General features: G+C 43.4%; 1 protein-coding gene across 3 annotated transcripts in view; it reads left to right on the top strand.

The window, feature by feature from the left end:
- The first annotated feature begins 499 nt into the window (after positions 1-499).
- TRIM9 (tripartite motif containing 9) overlaps positions 500-20,189 on the top strand; it is a 111,182-nt gene continuing 91,492 nt past the window's right edge. The window contains exon 1 of one of the 3 annotated variants that reach the window (XM_029238471.1): positions 500-1,716. In XM_029238471.1, the coding sequence (XP_029094304.1) occupies positions 895-1,716 (822 nt within the window). In that variant the 5' untranslated portion in view covers positions 500-894. The remainder of the gene's footprint in view (positions 1,717-20,189) is intronic. The other 2 variants (XM_029238472.1, XM_029238470.1) reach the window with 2 other exon arrangements.

The raw sequence follows: 20,189 nt of genomic DNA, 5'->3' as shown, positions 1-20,189 counted from the left end.
ATATTGAGCCTTTACGTGGGTCGCGTAGTTTAAATCTCACAGCAACACTAGGAAATCGATACTGTCGATCCCCTTTTAGACACCAGGAACAGGGAGAAAAAGAAGCAAGAAGGCTGTTGCCAGGCCTGCGCCGTCAGACCCCCGGGATGCAGGAGCGCAGGGGCCGGCTTTCGCGAGTTCCTGAGCGGGAGAATGGCCCGGCTCGCGTACAGAAACCTAGGCCTGGGTGAGGCGCCAGCAGCGGAAGAAGGTGGGGTCTCCCGCGCGGCGCAGCACTGGCGAGCGGAGATCGGCGCGGAGACTACAGCTGCAAGCCAAACGCAGACGCCGGCGACAGGAACCAGCCCCTCTACCAGCCCCCTCGCAGCGCGGAGGGGTTTCTCACGCCCCGCTCTTGGGCGACTGAGCCGGAGGTCGGAAGGAAGCGGGGCGAGGGATGAGTCATCCCGCCTAATCCCTCCTTCCCGGTCCCCTCGCCTCCGCACGCCGGCCCCCTCCCGAGATTATGCAGCCCGAAACGAAGACTCCCCTCATCCTCAGAATCCTCCACCAAACCCCCCGTGGCCTGCGGAGGAGAGGAGAAGGACGGGGCGTGTGGCCAATGAGAGCTTTGCTCTCTCGCCCGCCGTCCAATAAGCCGCTGCTTACAGGCTGGGGCGGGACTAGAGGGGCAGGAGGGGGCGGTCCCGGGTTGGCGCTCGGCGCCGCGGTTCGGTGGCTCACAGAGAGAGCGCCTCACAGGGAGTCGGCGCCTAAGCGACGCGGGAAGGCGCCACTGCCAACGCCACCGCCGCCGCTGCTGGCCAAGGTGCTGGACACGACAGGCCGACCGGCCACCTCGTCAGTTCAGGATCCAGTTGCAGCCGCCGCTGCTTCGCTCCCAGCCAGGTCCCCATGGAAGAGATGGAAGAAGAGTTAAAATGCCCCGTGTGCGGCTCCTTCTATCGGGAGCCCATCATCCTGCCTTGCTCTCACAATATATGTCAGGCGTGCGCCCGCAACATCCTGGTGCAGACCCCGGAGTCGGAGTCGCCCCAGAGCCGACGGGCCTCGGGCTCCGGGGTCTCCGACTATGATTATCTGGACCTTGACAAGATGAGCCTGTACAGCGAGGCGGACAGCGGCTATGGCTCCTACGGGGGGTTCGCCAGCGCACCCACTACCCCGTGCCAGAAGTCCCCCAACGGCGTACGTGTGTTCCCCCCGGCTATGCCGCCACCGGCCACACACCTGTCACCGGCCTTGGCCCCGGTGCCCCGCAACTCCTGTATCACCTGCCCCCAGTGCCACCGCAGCCTCATCCTGGATGACCGGGGGCTCCGCGGCTTCCCCAAGAACCGCGTCCTGGAAGGGGTAATTGACCGCTACCAGCAGAGCAAAGCGGCGGCCCTTAAGTGCCAGCTTTGCGAGAAGGCACCCAAGGAGGCCACCGTCATGTGCGAACAGTGCGATGTCTTCTACTGTGATCCGTGCCGCCTGCGCTGCCACCCGCCCCGGGGTCCCCTAGCCAAGCACCGCCTGGTGCCCCCGGCCCAGGGCCGCGTGAGCCGGCGGCTGAGCCCAAGAAAGGTCTCCACCTGCACAGACCACGAGCTGGAGAACCACAGCATGTACTGCGTGCAGTGCAAGATGCCCGTGTGCTACCAGTGCTTGGAGGAGGGCAAACACTCCAGCCACGAAGTCAAGGCTCTGGGAGCCATGTGGAAACTGCACAAGGTGAGTCCTAAGAAAACCCACCCCTAACTCCCCGCGCCTCCGATCCTCCGGTTTTGCAGCAGACGGTCCCCCTCTTCTACGCACAGAGCCTCCCAACTGGGGCGCAATGCAGGTGCCTCCAATATCTGCTTCCCCCGTCTGGTGCACTGCAGGAAGCGCAGGGGACCGTAAACTGCGCACAGGGGAGTTGAACCTCTCCAGAGAGTTGAACCTCTCCAGAGAGTTGTTTCGGGGATGCGTAGAGCGGGTCTCCCGGTGCACGCTGCCTGCGAGCCAGGCTTAGGGCGCCCCCTCCCCGCCGCGGACGTGCAGCTCTCAGCGGCCACCAGCGTGCGGGAAGGCGATGAGTAGCTGGGCCGATCCGCGACTGTGCTCAGGGCCGCCAGGGAAGCTCCAGGGCAGAGCCGGTTGTGGGGCTCCGGCCGTGGTCCCCGGGGAGGAGGTGGGCGCGGCTGGGCGGCGCGGACCGCTGGGTGCTGGAGCTGCTGGATAGGCTGGAGCCTGGATTCGCAGAGGGGGCGGGGAACACGCCGCGAGCTGAATGCTGATAAGTCGGCGCTGGCCCAAGCCCAGCGGCAGCGCAGTAAGGATGCGGGTCCGGGTGCTTTGCGCACAGAGGTGTGCGAATGTGGAGTGGGGTGGAGAAAAAAAAAAAAAAAATCCTGTAGTCGCCATGGCAACACGGCCTGAAGGCTGCGGCCCTGACCCTCGCGGAGGGGATCTGGTCTGGAGTAGCAGGACTGGAGGTTTCTGCGCGGTCGCGGCCTGAAAGCTAGGCAGGTGCATCTCCCAGTCTCCCAGGGTAACCCCCTCCTATCGATCACCCACACACCCATTTGTCCAGAGTCCAACCCTTTTCCTCACAGTCAGTAGTTGTCTGTGAAAATTTGGGGACACCTGTTACCAAATTTATCTTTCTGATGTCATTTGATGGTACCTCCGCCAAAGCTAGCCTCCAGAACAGGGCCTTTAACGACTTGTTAGGTGATGCCACTCCTCTGTTCAAAATCCTCCAATTGCCCCCCGCGTTTCTTAGATGGTCCTTAGGGTAGTCCACCAGGACCTCACATGACCTGTTCCCACTTGGCCTCATCGCCCTCATTTCCTCCCATTCCCTCTGCTTCAGCCACACAGTCCCTCTTGCTGTTCCTCCACCAACACCAGGCCCCTTCTGAACCCGGGGCCTTTGCATTTGATGTTCCTTCAGCCTGCATCTGAACAGTTCACTCTCTTGCCTCCTTCAGATCATTACTCAGATGTCACCCTTGCAGTGAGACCTTTCTGAACCCCTTGGTTCCCTCCCCGCTTTATTTTCCTCAGTAGTGCTTACCACTAACTGGGATGCTATATATTTTAACTATCATGTTACTTTTGTATTTATCTATTGCCCCCCCCCAACATACACACACAAAATAAGCTTCGTGAGGAAAGAGATCTTTATAATGTTATTGCCCACACTGCTTAGAAGGAAGGGAAACACTCTTGAGGAGATGTACATGAATTGGACTTTTACTTTTTAAATAATCGACTTCGTTGGGTGTGCAAAGGGCAAGGCAGGGGTTCAGGACTCTCGTAGGGAGGTTTTCTTCACATCATTGAGTTGCAAGCCCCAGGATGAGGCAGGGCAGTAGAGATGGTGTTCAGGCATCAGCTCTGCCCCACTCAGGGTTTCCTGGCATTCCTTGGAGACTAGAAAGGCTAGCCTTTGAGAGAGGCCTTGGGGTTAAGGAGGAGAACATTGATATTTTATTTGCAGCAAGAAAAAATAAAATAAAATAAAACATCACCATATTCAGCAATCTGGGAGCTCAACTCAATACTAAATGGGATCCATGTTTACAGTCATTTATGTTCTCACATATAGTCTATTAAACTGTATTAGTACTGATGGAGAGACTTAATTCAGCACAAATTTGAGCTCCCCTCCTAGGTACATGCCACTATTTTTTAAACACTTCAATTTGTTTAAATGATGTTTAATTTTGAAAGTTTTCAGAACTTTAGTTCATGGCCAATTTTTTCTTCATATTATGATTTCACTCTTAAACTGCTAACTATAGCCTATGTTAAATTGCCCTACAAAACTCTCCTTGGAACTAAGAAACTAATCACCTGTCTGGAAAAAGAACTCAGAGGCACATGCTAATTAGGATGGTCAAACCACTGCATTATTCTTCTATGAAGAAGAGCCTATACTTTATCCATTAAGACCAAAGGCAGCCTTTAAATCTCCGCCAAGCCCCGTGTAGATTTGAAATGTTAAACCATTTGTTTTATCGGTAATGGACATTGTGAGTAGACACTGTGGTGTGGACAGGGTTGAAATTTGGATGTCTGCTAAAAAAGAATAATGTAAAGCCCTTCAGACATGACATAAGTAGGCTAGGAAGGGAATATTGGTTCATTTTTTAAAAAGACCATTTCTTCTCTGATCTTTTGCACATTTTTTCAAAAGAGTAAATAGTTATATTTTTGTTCAGTCAATATCAAGATTATTAAACTGCCAATAAATATAAGGCAGAAGGATGACAGATTTTAACATTTACTTATCATCTGTTAGATGAACAACAAACATTATTCCCCCACCTTATCTCCTTAATAAGGTAATGTGATAATGTGCGATTTTCTCCTATGTCTGTTTATCTTCCATCCTCACAAAAAGCTTATGGGCCAGAGTTTCTATGTCCTTCAAAACATAGGAGAGCAAAGAATTACACTAAGTAGTTCTCCCAAAGTTGGGCAGTTAGTTATCCACACAAGTTATCACCAGACCTGAAAGTTTTCATTAATATTTAGTCATTTCCAGTGATAAAGAAAACCCTGTAAATAACTGTTTCCCTCAGAAAGTCATCATCTTACACATTTAAGACAAAATGGCTGAAGTTTATCTTTTAAATGGTATTAAAAACAACTAGTTGAAATTCATTAGTTGTCAATTGACTAAATTAAAATACGTTTCAGATATAGATGGCCTTCAAAATCCATGAAAAATAATGCAGGAAGTGGCCTTATAGGGCAAATATCTGGTGACACTTTTTATTTAGTATCAGCACTTGCTCTATTCCTTATCAAACTTGGGTTGGTATAAAGAATTGCTACTCACACAAAAAAAGATTTTGTAGACATTTTCATATAGGCAATTGGAAACATTATTATTACTTTGTAATTTTGGCAATTCATATTTCTAAATCTAACATTATCCTTGAATTCTTGGTGTATTTTATCAATCACTGAATCAGTAATACATTTGTAACCGTTCCTTTGTGTTTGTACTGTTGAGCAAGAATTTTCTTTTCCTTTGTACTCTAAACACTGACTGTTCATTCTGAATCTTGTCTCAAATGTTATTTCTCTGTTACCTTCTTTTTTTTAAACAAAGATTTGCAAGTTAAACATTTTAAAATAAATCATCAGTTATTATGGTTTCACCTTCAAAGCCTTCTGGAAAAAATACCTGCTTTGTAGTATGGTGGCATCTCATCAAAAATTTGTGTAGTAAATGTGTTATTTAATGTAACCAAAGTGGTGTTCAGTTTTATATATATATATAAATATATATATTATATTATAATTATATATTATATTATTATGATATATTACATATATTATAATATATGTAATATATATCAGCAGTAAATACAATATAATCTAGATGTCTGTATGGTAAATGTAACAGGTAACATATGTTCATGTTTTTAACTTCTTAAAAATTTACTTTTAGTATAATCAGAACGTTCTGTGAGCACTGTAAATATTCTTACAGGTATTAAGGAGAATGTTACAGAAGAATGAATTGTTCCTCTTTGTGCTGAGGCAGAAATAGAAAGAACTAGATGAGATTCTGGGTTCCAGACCTGATGCTGCCACTTACTCGCTGGTAATTTTAAGCAAGTCTATAACCTCTCTGTGCTTCCTACACACAGGATGTAAAGCACCTAAAACTATATTTGTGAAAATATTTTGAAAAAGTAATTTAGATGTTTATAGCTTACTAATTTCAGTTTGGCAAAATAGAAAGTTTTTGCATAAAACGGAAGTTATTGTCTCACTAGTCAACAGTTACTGCATAAAAATCTCATCCCCCAATTTGGGATAATTTGCTTGCTCCTTACAGAGCACAAGGTGCCATACAAAGGCTACTCTTAAAGGTGGCCTAAAAGAGTGAGCCAGATCCTCATGCGTCCTCGGAGAATAGTCAGTTGAATTAACCCCAAGGAACAAGGACACACACAAAGATTTTTTTGTTTTTTTGGTTTTTTGTTTTTTTGCGGTACGCAGGCCTCTCACTGTTGTGGCCTCTCCCATTGCGGAGCACAGGCTCTGGACACGCAGGCTCAGCGGCCATGGCTCACGGGCCTAGCCGCTCCGCAGCATGTGGGATCTTCCTGGACCCCGGGGCATGAACCCGCGTCCCCTGCATCAGCAGGTGGACTCTCAACCACTGCGCCACCAGGGAAGCCCTTATTTGTATATTAAACAAAGGTATTTTGTTTTTCAATTACAAAGCTAAAATGATAACTGATATGATTCAGTTTTGAAGATATTATCACTTTTGAAGCAGCAGAAATTTTTCTTCCTGTATATACCATGAAAAGATGCTATTAACTGGAATTTCAGATCAACTCACAGTTTTCATAAAATTAGAGAAAACTGTCACAGCCATCTGTCATTGAGTAATAAATATAATGCACAGGCAAAAATTATCCTTACCATGAGTACAATAAATTGCACTTCTCTCACCTAAGCACCTTTCAAAGTGTGTGTATTCGTATAACTTAGTCTTGGCACAGAGGAGGCTAGAACCTATTGTATGATAAATGTTTAAGAAAAAAATAGTTCTAAATAATATTGTTTTTTATCAGTTTTATCAGAGATTGTTGGTAGTAAGGAACAGAAACCCACTTAGGGGATCTCAGAGGATTTCATGGGAAATAAGATCAACTCACAAGGAGACTGGAGCTGGAAATCTAGAGATTAAATTCACTTCTGTGTATCAGTCAGCTTGGACTAAGTTATGCTGCAGTAACAAACAATTTTTTTGTTTTAAAAAACAAAAAAATAAATTTTTAATTAAAAAATTAATTTTGTAAATTCTCAATGAATTACAACAATATCATGTAATTTCTTACAATAATACCCACTGAAAGTCAGCTCTGGCCCTTCTCCACATCCTCCTTATTCTTGAACTTAGGCTGAAAGAGCATGTTTGGAACACACCAACCTTAGGGCAGAGAGAAGGGAGTAGAGCAGAACCACTCAATAGCACTTAAAGTTTCCACTCAGACATTGCATGTCTCTTCTGCTTACATTCCATTGGCTAAAACAAACCATGTGACCAAGACTGACATCGGTGCTACAGGAAATTCACTCTTCCAACAGAGAAAGGCACCGAGAAGAGCCTTGTAGAGGAGGACAGAGAATATTTTGAACAAATAATACAGTCTGGCATATGCCTAACTCTCTCATGCCTGCTTCTCTCTCTGGATGGGCTTCCTTGGGCTGCACGAGGCCTGACATGACCCCTCCAGCCCCAGTGCAGCATGACATTTCTGTTCAAGTAGCCACTCTCATCTAACTACTGTCTCTGTGTCTCTTAGGCCACATTTTGAAGTTTAGAGAAAGAATGTGATTGGCCCAACTTGAGTCAGGGGTCTACTGATGACTGCCTAGGTCACAAGCCTACCCCTTTAGTGAGGTGTATGCAGAAGACTTGGGTGAGACAAGTGAGGCACTCACCTTGGGTGAAAAACATAAGGGGGTACCAAAAACTCAGTAATCAGGATAAAAAATATTGTAAGGCAATATCTTAAAAAACAAAGATGAATACAAAAACTCCATGATGAGCAGAATATCAACATTTTAAGTGTTGATCAGTAACAGTGCCATGCTAAGCCATATTGGAGCCTGAGTCTGAAGGGAAAATCAGTACTATTGATCCTATCGTTGTTTAAGATTTTGCTCTTCTGTTCATCATGTATTTTGGGGCATTCATTTTTATTTTTAAAAACATTCCATTAAAATATTAGTGTCGACTACTGAGGTTTTTTGGCACCCTTTTAAATTCTGCATCAAGGAGAGTGCCTTACTCCCCTCACCCTAGTCCTGGCCCTAATGAACAGACACTTGATACAAACCTGGCTCCTGGTTTCACTGTTCAGCTGGAGGAAAGCCCAGGGCAGAATGCCTTTGTGAGCAGCAGGGACAGGGAGGCACTGACCGGCGCCTCTTGTACAGTCTAAGAGGAAACCATTCTGAGTGCAGAAGAAAGCCTTTTTGCTCTCCCTGGATCTTCTGCATTTTAAATACAGCACTAATTTCTTGAGATGCTTCAAAAGTGGAGCAACAGGGGCTTCCCTGGTGGCGCAGTGGTTGAGGGTCCGCCGGCTGATGCAGGGGACACGGGTTCGTGCCCCAGTCCGGGAAGATTCCACATGCCACGGAGTGGCTAGGCCCGTGAGCCATGGCCACTGAGCCTGCGCGTAAAAAAAAAAAAGTGGAGAAACAGAGTTGATGAAGAAAAAGAAGACAGAAAAGGGTAGAGAACACTGATAGCTATAGCTCAGTGCTTCCTCTCCCCAGTAATGCTCCACCACCAAGCAGTTTGTGTGGTTATTCCTACTGCTATTATATATTATGGTAAATGTGGCCACCTAAGAGCAAAGTGATCCCTCACTTGGCTTGTGTATGAGTGAAGGAAGGAGGACAGAATGTGCCAAAACACAATTTTGCACTAACTTCAGGTGCCTCTTGAAAAGTATGTGATTGGGTTGGGAGTGGGGGGAATCATATAGTTTCATTTCAGTAATTCCATCTATTTGTTAGAAGAAAAGAGTGTATAGCAACCATAGAGTTTAGTGTTTTGTGTTGTTTATGTTTTGGTCTCATAACGGCAGTATTCTTCTAACTTAGTTAAGTGCTTCCCCACACCACCACATTCCTGCCTCTGCTCAGTCCTTGTGATTCTGGTGGGCTGCCAATCCAGTGCTCTGCCTTACCTGGCCAAGTGGGAGGGCATGTGACATAGGCCTGACCAAGCGTCACACCCTATCCCACTGGCCAAAGTGATTAATTCAAAAAATGAGCACATGAAGCAAGCCAATCCAATCAGAGTCCTCTTCTGAGGTTTAGAGATACTGAATCAGGGACAGAAGAGCATTGCTTTCCTCTGGGCTTGTTGCAGCTAGAATAAAAGCCAGAGGTGTCTGTGTCCCTGACTCTTCCTCTTCCTCTTACATTAGTAGAAGAAAGTAAGGCAATCCCCAGAGTTACAGAGGTAAGAAACAGAGACTTCTGAGAACACTGTTGAGTCCCTGGAACCCTTCATAACCCCTTTCTACCCCCTCCTGCCTTTGCAGTTAAGTGAGTCAGCAAACCTCCCCCTCCTTTTTCTCTTTGGCTAGTTTTTATTGGTTTTCTGTCACTTGCAACTGAGATTTAGCACGTATAAACATTTGTATCTGAAGATACTAATTCTTATTCATTTTAAGTATTATCTCTAGAATACTATAGTTGGAAGGCTGCATTCTGATGCCATAAATACAAAAAAAGCAGTTTTGATTCAATGAAGCAGAAATTATATAATATTTAATCTAACTCTGTCTACTCGTTGACCACTGTGTAATCTTCACTAGTTTTTGGCTAGTCTCCTCTATTCTTATTGAGAGATTGCTTACAAAGAAGCCTCAGGGATTTTTTTTTTAACCAATTCTAAATTACTTGGCATATATGGTGATGTTATGGTTAAGACCAACAGGCTGGACAGGGAGGTTCTGAAATCAAACTTCTGCCCAAAATCAATTTTGTTTGTTTTCAAAGGCAAGAAACTTCTGAAGACATGCATGTTGTTTTGACCCATTCTCTAGGTGGGAATTTTTTTAAGTGTATTCCCTCGAAGTTTCCATAATTAAATAAGTTTGAGACTCTCTACTCTACACACGCTCTTGGTGATCCACATTCTGCATTGTTATATCCATATACCGATAGATCCTGAAACAAAGAAACCTGCTTGGTTCAACCTAGAATTTTCCAAACTTATTTGACTTTGGAAACTCTTTTCTGTTTGTTCGTTTCCTTTTTTTTCAGCTTTATTGAGACGTTATTGATGTATATATAAATTTAAGGTGTACAACATGATGAGTTGATACATGTATATACTGTAAAATGATTACCACAGTAAGATTAGTTAACACGTCCATCCCCTCGCATAATTATCATTCTTTTTTTAACTTTCAAGTATATAATACAGCATTTTGAATTATAGTCACCATGCTGTACGTTAAATCCCCATAACGTTTATCCTATAGCTGGACATTTGTACCCTTTAGCCAACATCTCTCCACTTCCCCCCATCCCCACCCCACCCCCAGCCCCTGGCAACCACCATTCTACTCTCTACTTCTTTGGGTTCAGATTTTTTAGATTCCACATATAAAGTGAGAACATACAGTATTTGTCTTTCTCTGTCTGACTTACTTTACTTAGCATAATACCTTTGAGGTCCATCCATATTGCCACAAATGGCAGGATTTCCTTCTTTTTATGACTGAATAATATTCCATTGCATGTGTGTGTGTAGGTGTGTGTGTGTATATATATATATATACCACATTTTCTTTATCCATTCATCTGTGGATGGACACTTAGGTTGTGGAGGCTCTCTTTGCTTCCACACAAGTTTGGGAGACATCATTCTAGGCAATGACTGGCCAATAAGTCAGTAAGGAGGTCAGTGTTCTTAATTTCTTGTGTGTGCAGAGTAGACTGCTCTAAAACTCCACCCTGTGGATAAATGTCCCTAATTAGCCTATCCTTAAATCTTGTGTTAAATCTAAAATATTAAAAGTTAAATTTATATTACTCCTTAAATATTAAAGTCAAAGACAAAGAGGTAAAGCAATTATATAAATTTTGTAGTATGTATGTACATATATTTAATATATGTTGCTTCTCTTTCTATCATAAATAACTAAAAAATGATTTTGGACATCAGTAATCCTAATGTAATATAATTAAAAATAACTGCTTTGATCTACTTCTGACTACTTTTACACTTTGTATACATGATGCCCAATGACTGGCTCGATTGAGTTTTTCATTAAATTGTGATAGAAATAGATTGTTTTAAACATTCTATAAAGCAAAAAAGGACATTTTTTTTTTTTTTTTTTTTTTTTTTTTTGTGCTACGCGGGCCTCTCACTGTTGTGGCCTCTGCCGTTGCAGAGCACAGGCTCCGGACGCGCAGGCTCAGCGGCCATGGCTCACGGGCCCAGCCGCTCGCAGCGGCATGTGGGATCTTCCCAGACCGGGGCACGAACCCATGTCCCCTGCATCGGCAGGCGGATTCTCAACCACTGCTCCACCAGGGAAGCCCAAAAGGACAATATTGAAAGGTCAAAACTGGTGCTGCTCTTGTAACAACAGAGCAGAACAATGTGTGAAAGTTAAGAGTAGTGCTTTGCCTGTTACATCCCAGCCTTTCTAAAATTTTCATATTGACATTCAGGATCAATTTTTAACCTTGGAAAAGGAGTTACTATAAAATGGCCACCAGCAGAGAATGTAGATTATCAGAGACCATCTAGGTTTTGTCAACAGCATGTCTAATTCATCCCCTAAAACATCTCAAAGCCAAAAACCACTGTCCTGGGGTGTTCTCACAGCAGTTTTATCCCTAACCTGAAACTGGGCCCCTGTCTTAAACTGAGAACTATCTCAGAGTAAGATTACTAGGAAAAACCCAAGCGGAATGCACAGAAGGCACTTGACATCATTGTCAGGGAAATTGTCATTTCACTTCTGTTTGGCCCAGACTTTGCCATCTTTTTAACTTTTCTGGTTTATGTTGCAGATACAGCCATAGTCCCACCTGCCTAAGTTACCTCTTCCTTCTTGACCTTCATGGCCTTCCAGCTTCCCCACCAGCCCTCTCCCAGTCCACCAGGCCTCCCTCCACCATTTTCTTAGACTAGACCTTCAAATCACCCCACTAAGCTTGCCAGGCCCAGCTCACAGGAGCCAGCCTCAATAGCCTTGCCCCAGAGCAGCACGCCCACCGGGAACCTGGGTGCAGCTCTGTGTTCCAGCAGAGCCTCTCCTGCACCAGCAGAACTCCCACCCCAGCTGGGTTTAATTACAGACACTTTTTTTCCTTAACTGTAGAAAGAGTTTTCTTCATTTTGACTGATTGATTTTAAGCTGAAAGAGCAAGAAAACTCATCTTGAATTTCTAGTCACGAATAAAGAAACATCACTGACTTTTCTGTTCTCAACACACCTGTCTCTAGAGACTCATCTACCCCATGGCTTCAACTCCCACTTGTACCTGCATGTCTGGAACAGAACCGGTCATTTCAGTGCCCTGCCCGTTCACAGTGTGGTCCCAAACTCTGTTCTACCTTCTGTGCGCCCCACCCACCAACCCCCGCAGAGCTCCCATCTTTGTGTTCTAACACTGAACATCCTCCCACTGTATTATAATTGCATATTTTAGAATCTCCCATTGGACCCTGATAACTCAAAGTCATAGACTTTTCTTATATATCTGTTTTCCCCCATTTCTGCACACAGAAGATGTTTTAAAAAGGTTTGTTTAATAAAAAGAAGAATCAGTACGAAAAAGATTAATGATTAGCAACATATCCTAATATTTTGTTTCTCATACGAGCCTGACTGTAATAATTAGACTTGAAAACCTGTATTTCACACTTTTTGTTAAAAATGTACTGAACACTGGGACTTCCCCGGTGGTCCCGTGGTAAAGAGTCCGCCTTACAATGCAGGGGACATGGGTTCGATCCCTGGTCAGGGAGCTAAGATCCCACATGCCGCGGGGCAACTAAGCCCACGTGCCACAACTACTGAGGTCTTGCGCCTCAACTAGAGAGCCTGCGTGCCGCAAACTACAGAGCCCACGTGCTCTGGAACCTGCGTGCCACAACTAGAGAGAGAAAACCTGCAGGCCACAACTAGAGAGAAGCCTGCACGCCGCAATGAAGAGCCCGCGTGCCGCAGCTAAGACCCAATGCAGCCTAAAATAAAATAAATAATAAATAAATAAATTATTCTCTTTAAAAAAGATGTATTGAGCACTTACTACATGCAAGGCACTGTTCTAAGCCCTTTCTAGCCACTTTCTCATTTAATCTCCAGAATTCACATATTTTCCTCTGAGAAAACTGAGGCACTGGGACTTTAAAGGTTATAAAGTCCTACCGGTTGTAAGAGGCAGAGCCAGAGTTTGAATCCAGGCTGACTCCAGAGCTCCTGTGTCGAACTGCTTTTCTGTCCTACCTTCTGATAATCCCAGGAAACATATGACTGCAAAGCACAGTTTTATGTTCTTACAAATTCAATGACATAACTGAGATCTTTTAGTTCTCGTGTATTAAAATTAGTGAGAAATTAAAAGTCATTTGTCTCCTAAGTCCCCTTGTGACAAAATTAATTTAAAGAGCAAAATAGGGGGTAGAGGGAAGGGAGAGACAAGTACGTTGAGTGTTCCATAGACCAGATCATCGGAAGTGTGCTGGATACCTCGGCCTTGTCAGAACCAAGCAAGCGACAGATAGGCAGTAAGGTTCTATCAGCTCAGCCAGGGGTTCATTGTCCTCTTCTAACAAAATAATCATCTTAAAATTTATAGACAGAAATGATATAAAAGAACAAGTAGATTTTTTGGCATTTTAAGTATATTTCTGTAAATCTAAAACATTTATAAGTCTATCCTGGAAAACATCAAAATGCATTCAAACCTGTAAGCAGTTATTAATTCTGTTTACTTTCAGTTTTTTCTTGCACCTTTTGCCAAGATGGTTAAAAAAAAATTATGTGTATTCCTGTTCAGGAAAAGACTTAACCTGCCTTTTACCATAAATATAGAAAGGAATATGTGACCTGGAAAAGCCTATTGTTTAAGAATGGATTAAAGCACAACCAAATAAAATGGTTTTTCATAAGCCTTGCATAGAACCAGAACTGCACATTTTATCCTAGTAGCTCTGATCAAAGAAGAAACTGTTCCTTAAAAAATTAGCTTGGGAAGTAGAATGCTGAACCTTGTGCTTTGGTATGGGAATAACTACCTTCTGTCATTAGCCAGTACACATAGATGGTTCATCCTCATCTACTGCTGATTTATTCATTGAAGCTGACTGAGATTTTCCTTTATCCTCTCTTTACTCTTACTTTCCTTGCAGCTTGCATGTTAAGAAGCAACTGTTTGACACCAAGCACTTATCACTCCCTGCCACGCTCCAGGAAGAGCCTGCAAGAGGGCCGTGCTGCTCTGACCTGTGTTGTATATCAGTCTAAGACATTATCTAGTCTCTGAACAAAGCCGGTTGCAGAGAGAAGTAAATGTGAACGTGGGGGATTAAACAGTTTCTACCTAAGGCAGGTCTTCATGACAGGCTTTTTGATTTTGTAAGGAGCAAATGCTCAGAAGGTCAGATATACACAGATTCAGTTATAATTATAACTCACCCAAAGCCCAAGGGAAGTGACTTTACAACATAATCTACCAGTTTGGATCATCTGTACTTTAATTTCTTTTCATCAGTGCACATAATCAACAGCTGATTTTACTATAGATGTGCTACTTACTGAGGGTATTTATGCCATCACCCAGACACACCAATTCATGAACTTGAGAAGATGGTGTCACTTGTGCTGTGCCATCCCTACCCCCACGTCTATGAAATGTTATCCCAAGAGAATTAGTCACATAAAATCAAATGTAATATTGGGCTTCCATCCAATCTAATAAATCTTACATGGCACAGATAAATCTGTGGTGCTTTTAACAAGCAGTTATTATTGATTTTATTGACCATCAATCATCTGGCCCAGACTCAGCAAGGAAATACGATAAACAGCTTTTAGCACACAGTCAGTGCAGTGTGAAGAAGCTCCATGTTTACATTCAACTTGTGTTACCTGGCTACCTTCTGCCATTATGGAAGCAAATCTCCCATTCATTGGTGGAACTAAAATATTATTCAGAATTTAATAAAATTTTCTCTACATTCTACTTGAAGGAACAAAAAATATGGAATATAGGAACTTGTATGAGCACTGAATTTCCAGGATAGCTTCAAGAAGCATGATAAGCAAGTGTACAGAGTGTAACTACCATTCCCTTACCATTCAAAAATGACACCATTCCACGTGAACTAAGAATGGCTGCTCTGGTCACTGTATATAGAAATTTTGTGGAAAAGTTTGACTTGACAGTAAGGTCCTGCTATGTAGGTTAAAAAACATATTAATAAATATTGGTATTAATTGGCAAGTCAACACACAAATATTTTACATTAATTTAAAAAAACAGCAAGCCAAAGAGAAAATTAATGCTTCCAGCATTGAGAATATCCTTGATTCTTGTTTTCCAAAGAGGCTGCATCATCTTACATTCCTACCAGCAATGGATGAGGGTTCCAATTTCTCCATATCCTCCCCAACACTTGTAATTGCCTGGTTTTTTGCCTAGAGCCATCCTAGTTGATGTGAACGGGCGTCTCATTGTGGTTTTGATTTGCAATTCCCTAATGACTGTGATGTTGGACATCTTTCCATGTCCAACATGGAAAGATATACTGGCTATCTTTATATCTTTTTTAGAGAAATGTCTATTCAAAGCCTTTACCCATTTTGAAATTGGGTTACTTCTCTTTTATCGTTGAGTTGTAAAAATTCTTTATATATTCTGAAGTTTACTCACTTTTTGAATGAAAGGAACAGAGGTGTGAGCCTCTCATCTCTCAGAGACACAGGAAATAAGAAAAAAATCAGACACAGATATGAGTGGGAGAAAAAACTTGTCAAGACTGGCCTACCAGGACCTACTGCTGCTTCCTTTCCCAGTAACCTCTATCAGCCAGTTCTGAAGCAGAGCTCAGATAGGCTCTACCAGGATTGGCTCATGACAAATAGGAAACATGGAGAAATCCAAAAGCGGGGGGAGGAAATAATTTCGTTATCAAAATCCCTGAATATGATGGCTGTGCCTCCTCTTTACCTCAAGTTCTACTCCTCCCGACTTTAGTGATGGAGTTCACTTTAGTACAATATCATAAAGTTCCAGTGGTTCTGCGGTTCCTGTTACTTACAGGTTACCATTGTGGTATTCAAACAAGTCACTTCAGGGTGTCAAAGTGGTGGACGTTTCCCCTATATTTGAGAGTTATAAAATGATAGAATCGGGATCATTTGCCCAACCCCCTCAACAGTCAGAGAAATAAATCCCAGAGCACTTCAGTAAATTATGTACAGTATGTATTACCAAAAATGCCTTTGATTTCTTAGAACTTATATTAATTGTTCTGAACAACCAAGGACCTATTTTCAGTTGCTTCTGTGTGTATGTGTGTGTTTGTGTGTGTGTGTTTGCACGCACATGCGTGTGAAGCTCAATTGAAACACCTTTTCTCTCTTTTGGAGGCCTTCCCGTGCCCCCAGACAAGCATAATCACAGTTTTTTTCCCACACTCCATGACTACAACTATCAAAGTTTACCTTAACCTTGTTGTTCCCTCTTGAAGGGGAAATTATATATGTCTATACTATTGAATAATGTTCCTTCATTATAAATGATAGTCCTTTTTTAACATTTGCCTTCAGTACACAGTGCCTTTGCTCAAAGCATCGATCTAATGGTAGGAATTTCAGCATAAAGGCTGGAAAAGGAAGAATTTGTAGGCAACAGGCTTTCCTTTGTCCCTCTCGCAGGGAGAACTGCTGCATTGCAGCATGGCTGTCCCCTGATTGGCTCCTGCCCTGGCCAAAAGCACAAAAGAAGTTTATGAGACGATGCGAAAGAGTCTCCTGTTGCTCCTCTCCCCCTTCTGGTGCACTGCTTGCCAGCTTTGTTGGCACCTTCCTGGCCACCACCCCTTTCTACTCCTCCCCCCCTCCCGCTCCCACTGTGGTCTCCTGTGAATCTCCTGGTTTCTGCTCACCTGTCTGCGGGCCCAGCTTTGGTTTCAATGTATGTCCCTTCCTTCCAGCCATCTCCATGCCTTGCTCTGACCAGTGTGTTTCCAGTCTGCTCATCTAGCTTCAGACCCTTGATAGCAACTTCCGAGGAGTCTCTCTGCCCAGCCCATCTGGCCTGTGCACCCTCTGCCTCCAACCTAACACTGACTTTCCCAGCCCTGGCTTCCTTCCCAGTGAACGTCCCAGTGCTGACAGCTCCTCAGCTCATACCACGTGGGTAGCAGCTGCAGGGCCGGCACTGATCCCAGCAAAAGATTACTGTAATGTACTTGGCCGATCACCTGTAATGTTAAAATAAGATTACAACGTATACATCTGGGTTGTATAAAAATGAACTCACATGACACTTTTCTTTTGAAACATGCCATAAAATGATTTAACTAAATACAAACACAGAATCCATTGACTTATAGCCACCACTGAAATGAAATATGGCAGCTCTTTAGTAGAACCTGGAAGCTCTGTTTACATTGAAGGCAGGAATTAAAGAATAATTTATAAATTTTATCTGCAAAACTGGGAAGGAATGAATTAGTAGGTAGAAGATTATTACCCAGTTTGGAGGCTGGCCAAAGACTGGTCAATTACTCTCTTCTGAGTGGAGCCAAATAGTTCAATTATATTACAATTTCACTCCCTTAGGTCTTATATTTACTTTTATAAGAACAAAGTCATCAATTTACAATTCACATTATTTAATTTGCATGTTATGAGGGCTTTTGGGTTATGGTCAGTTATTAAGTTTTCTAAAACTATGTATAGAAGGTTATTATTGTGAGATACAGCCATCAAAAATTAACCCAGTGTTTTTAGAGAAATTCTATAGTTAGTATATCTGAAGGGATTGGTATAAAATTTGCATAAATATTAGATTTGAAAATTAATTTCATTTAGTATTTGTTCGTATCACATGATTTTCTTCAGGGATTAAATCATATTTATCAGTGGTCTCTAAACCCACTGCGTTCCTACTGTTCTTTAATCTTCCCAGCCATGTTAAGGAATTTAGATGGTCTGTATTCAGAGCTCAATCCTCACTGTAACTTCCTCAAGGCCTAGTGTGGGCTGAGTGAGGACCTTACTGTTGTTGAATCAAGTTCAGGATACTGATGGTGCAGCGTGAGACCACTGGCTGTTTAGCCAGCTCTGAGCTCCGGGTTTATTCAGCTGCTCAACTGGGGAAACTCATACAATGAGGGAGATTTCCATTTTGATCATAAAAACAAAGCACTTTTATGTACCCAGAAAGAGGAGTGGATAATGGTTACACAGATAATGGCGTGTGACCATTTTAACTCCCAAGCACCTCTGAGAAGAACTGGTTCTTGTAATGTATTAAAACAAAGGTCACGGAACAGTTGTTGCTAGAACAGGATTTGCTGTGTGAACTGTGCTATGAGATGTGATGTCGCATCAGTGTCTTTTCCACCATGAACTATTTCTTTGATTTAACAGTGATCATCATTATAACTGGGTTAGGAGGGCTTCATCCATGTTGAAGTTGAGACTCAGGACCAGGACTAAAGTCTGACAGCTCATGATCACCTTACCTCAAACCTTAAAATACCCTATTGAGGCCACCATGTCACCTACCAGAAACATGAGACTCCTTCCTCCCCACTCCTAAAAGCAGTTGACCATGTATGCCATTGTGAAGTTGCCACATCAATGCCTTGTTGGCTGAGAGCAAATGATGGCAAGCATTTTAAAACTATATATAAACTAGAAGAATCTGAGTTGCACAGCAGGAATTCAGGTAACAGACAATAAAATAGGAGAAACAGGAAATAGAATGAGCATGGCGGAATGTAAAAACTAGTCTCTGGTTAAGCCCTTTTATAGTAAGCGCTGTAACGGGAGTTAGAACCAAAGGACTAGAGCCCAGCTGAAGAGGCCTTTTCATGATAAAGCTGTAGTGGAAGTGCCTGCATGGTACTGGGCCAGAAAAGTTAGTATAGGGCCAGAAGAGCTGTGTTCTGTTCCTGGGTCTGCTATTATTCAGGCAACACAATGGAGGAGTTAAGAACACGGACCTTGAAGCAGACTGCCTGGGTTTAAACCCTAGATTTTCTACCATTTAACTGCATGCACTTGGGTAAGTTACTTGACCTCTCTGTGCCTTGGTTTTCTCATCTGTAAAATGGGGATAATAATCAGATTGATCTCCAAGGATTGTTGTGAGGATGAAAGGAATGGTAGATACAACACCCTTGGAACAGAGCCTGACCAGAATAAGTGCATGATTAATGTGAGCTATTGTTACCTGTTAAATAGGACAGGAAATAATAATAAGTCATATATGTATATGACTTATTTTTAGGAATTGGCTCACACAGTTGGAGGCTGAGAAGTCCCATGATCTACCAGCTACAAGCTGGAGACACAGGCAAGCTGGTGGTGTAGTTCACTCTGAGTCTGAAGGCCTTCGAACCAGGGGAGCTGATGGTGTAATTCCCAGTCTGAGGGCAGGGGAAGAGCAAGGTCCCAGCTCAAGCAGTCAGTCATAGAGAGCAAATCCTCCTTTCCTCCACCTTTTTGTTCTATTCAGGACCTCAGTGGATTGGATGATGCCTGCTCACACTGGGAAGGGCAATCTGCTTTACTCAATCTACCAATCCAAATGCTACTCTCATCCCAAAACATCCTCACGGGCACACCCAGAAATAATGTGTAGCCAAATACCTGTGATCCAGTCATGCTGACACATAAAATTAACCAGCACATTGGGTTAGTCAGAAGCTGGCAAAGAGCAGTGAGAAATTCAGATAGGCTTGAGAGTGAGGGTAGCGCAGCCATCCACATTGCCGTCTGCTCTTCCCCAATGGCTGCTCCAAGGATTCCTGACTCTCTCACTCACCTCTGGGTGTTTGTGAGGAATTCGGGCCATGACTTCAAGGAGGACAGCAAAAATGGAAAAAAAGATTGACAGGCAACAAGCTGCTAAGGACTGCTTCCAAAATGCAGCCCCAAGTGGGCATGTGTTCCTGTAAACTTCATGTAAAAAAAACCATATTTAAAAATTTTTTTTTAATTAATTTATTTTATTTTATTTTTGGCTGTGTTGGGTCTTTGTTGCTGCATGTGGGCTTTTCTGTAGTTGCGGCGAGCAGGGGCTACTCTTCTTTGTGATGCGCGGGCTTCTCATTGTGGTGGCTTCTCTTGTTGTGAAGCATGGGCTCTAGGCACGCAGGCTCAGTAGTTGTGGCTTGCGGGCTCTAGAGCGCAGGCTCAGTAGTTGTGGCACATGGGCTTAGTTGCTCTGTGGCATGTGGGGTCTTCCCAGACCAGGGTTCAAATGCTATCCCCTGCATTGGCAGGCGGATTCTTAACCACTGAGCCACCAGGGAAGCACAACAAAATCACATTTTAAATGTACTAGAAACATTTCCTACAAAGAAATCTCCGGTATATATTTTTCAAATGTAAATATCTGTTGTAAATCTACATTGCCTAGATTCTAGGACACCAACAAGTTAATAA

Source organism: Monodon monoceros, unplaced genomic scaffold, assembly GCF_005190385.1.
Source record: "Monodon monoceros isolate NGI ecotype Baffin Bay Population unplaced genomic scaffold, NGI_Narwhal_1 Super_Scaffold_21, whole genome shotgun sequence".
Taxonomy (NCBI): domain Eukaryota; kingdom Metazoa; phylum Chordata; class Mammalia; order Artiodactyla; family Monodontidae; genus Monodon; species Monodon monoceros.
This window is presented reverse-complemented; position numbering and strand designations above follow the sequence as displayed.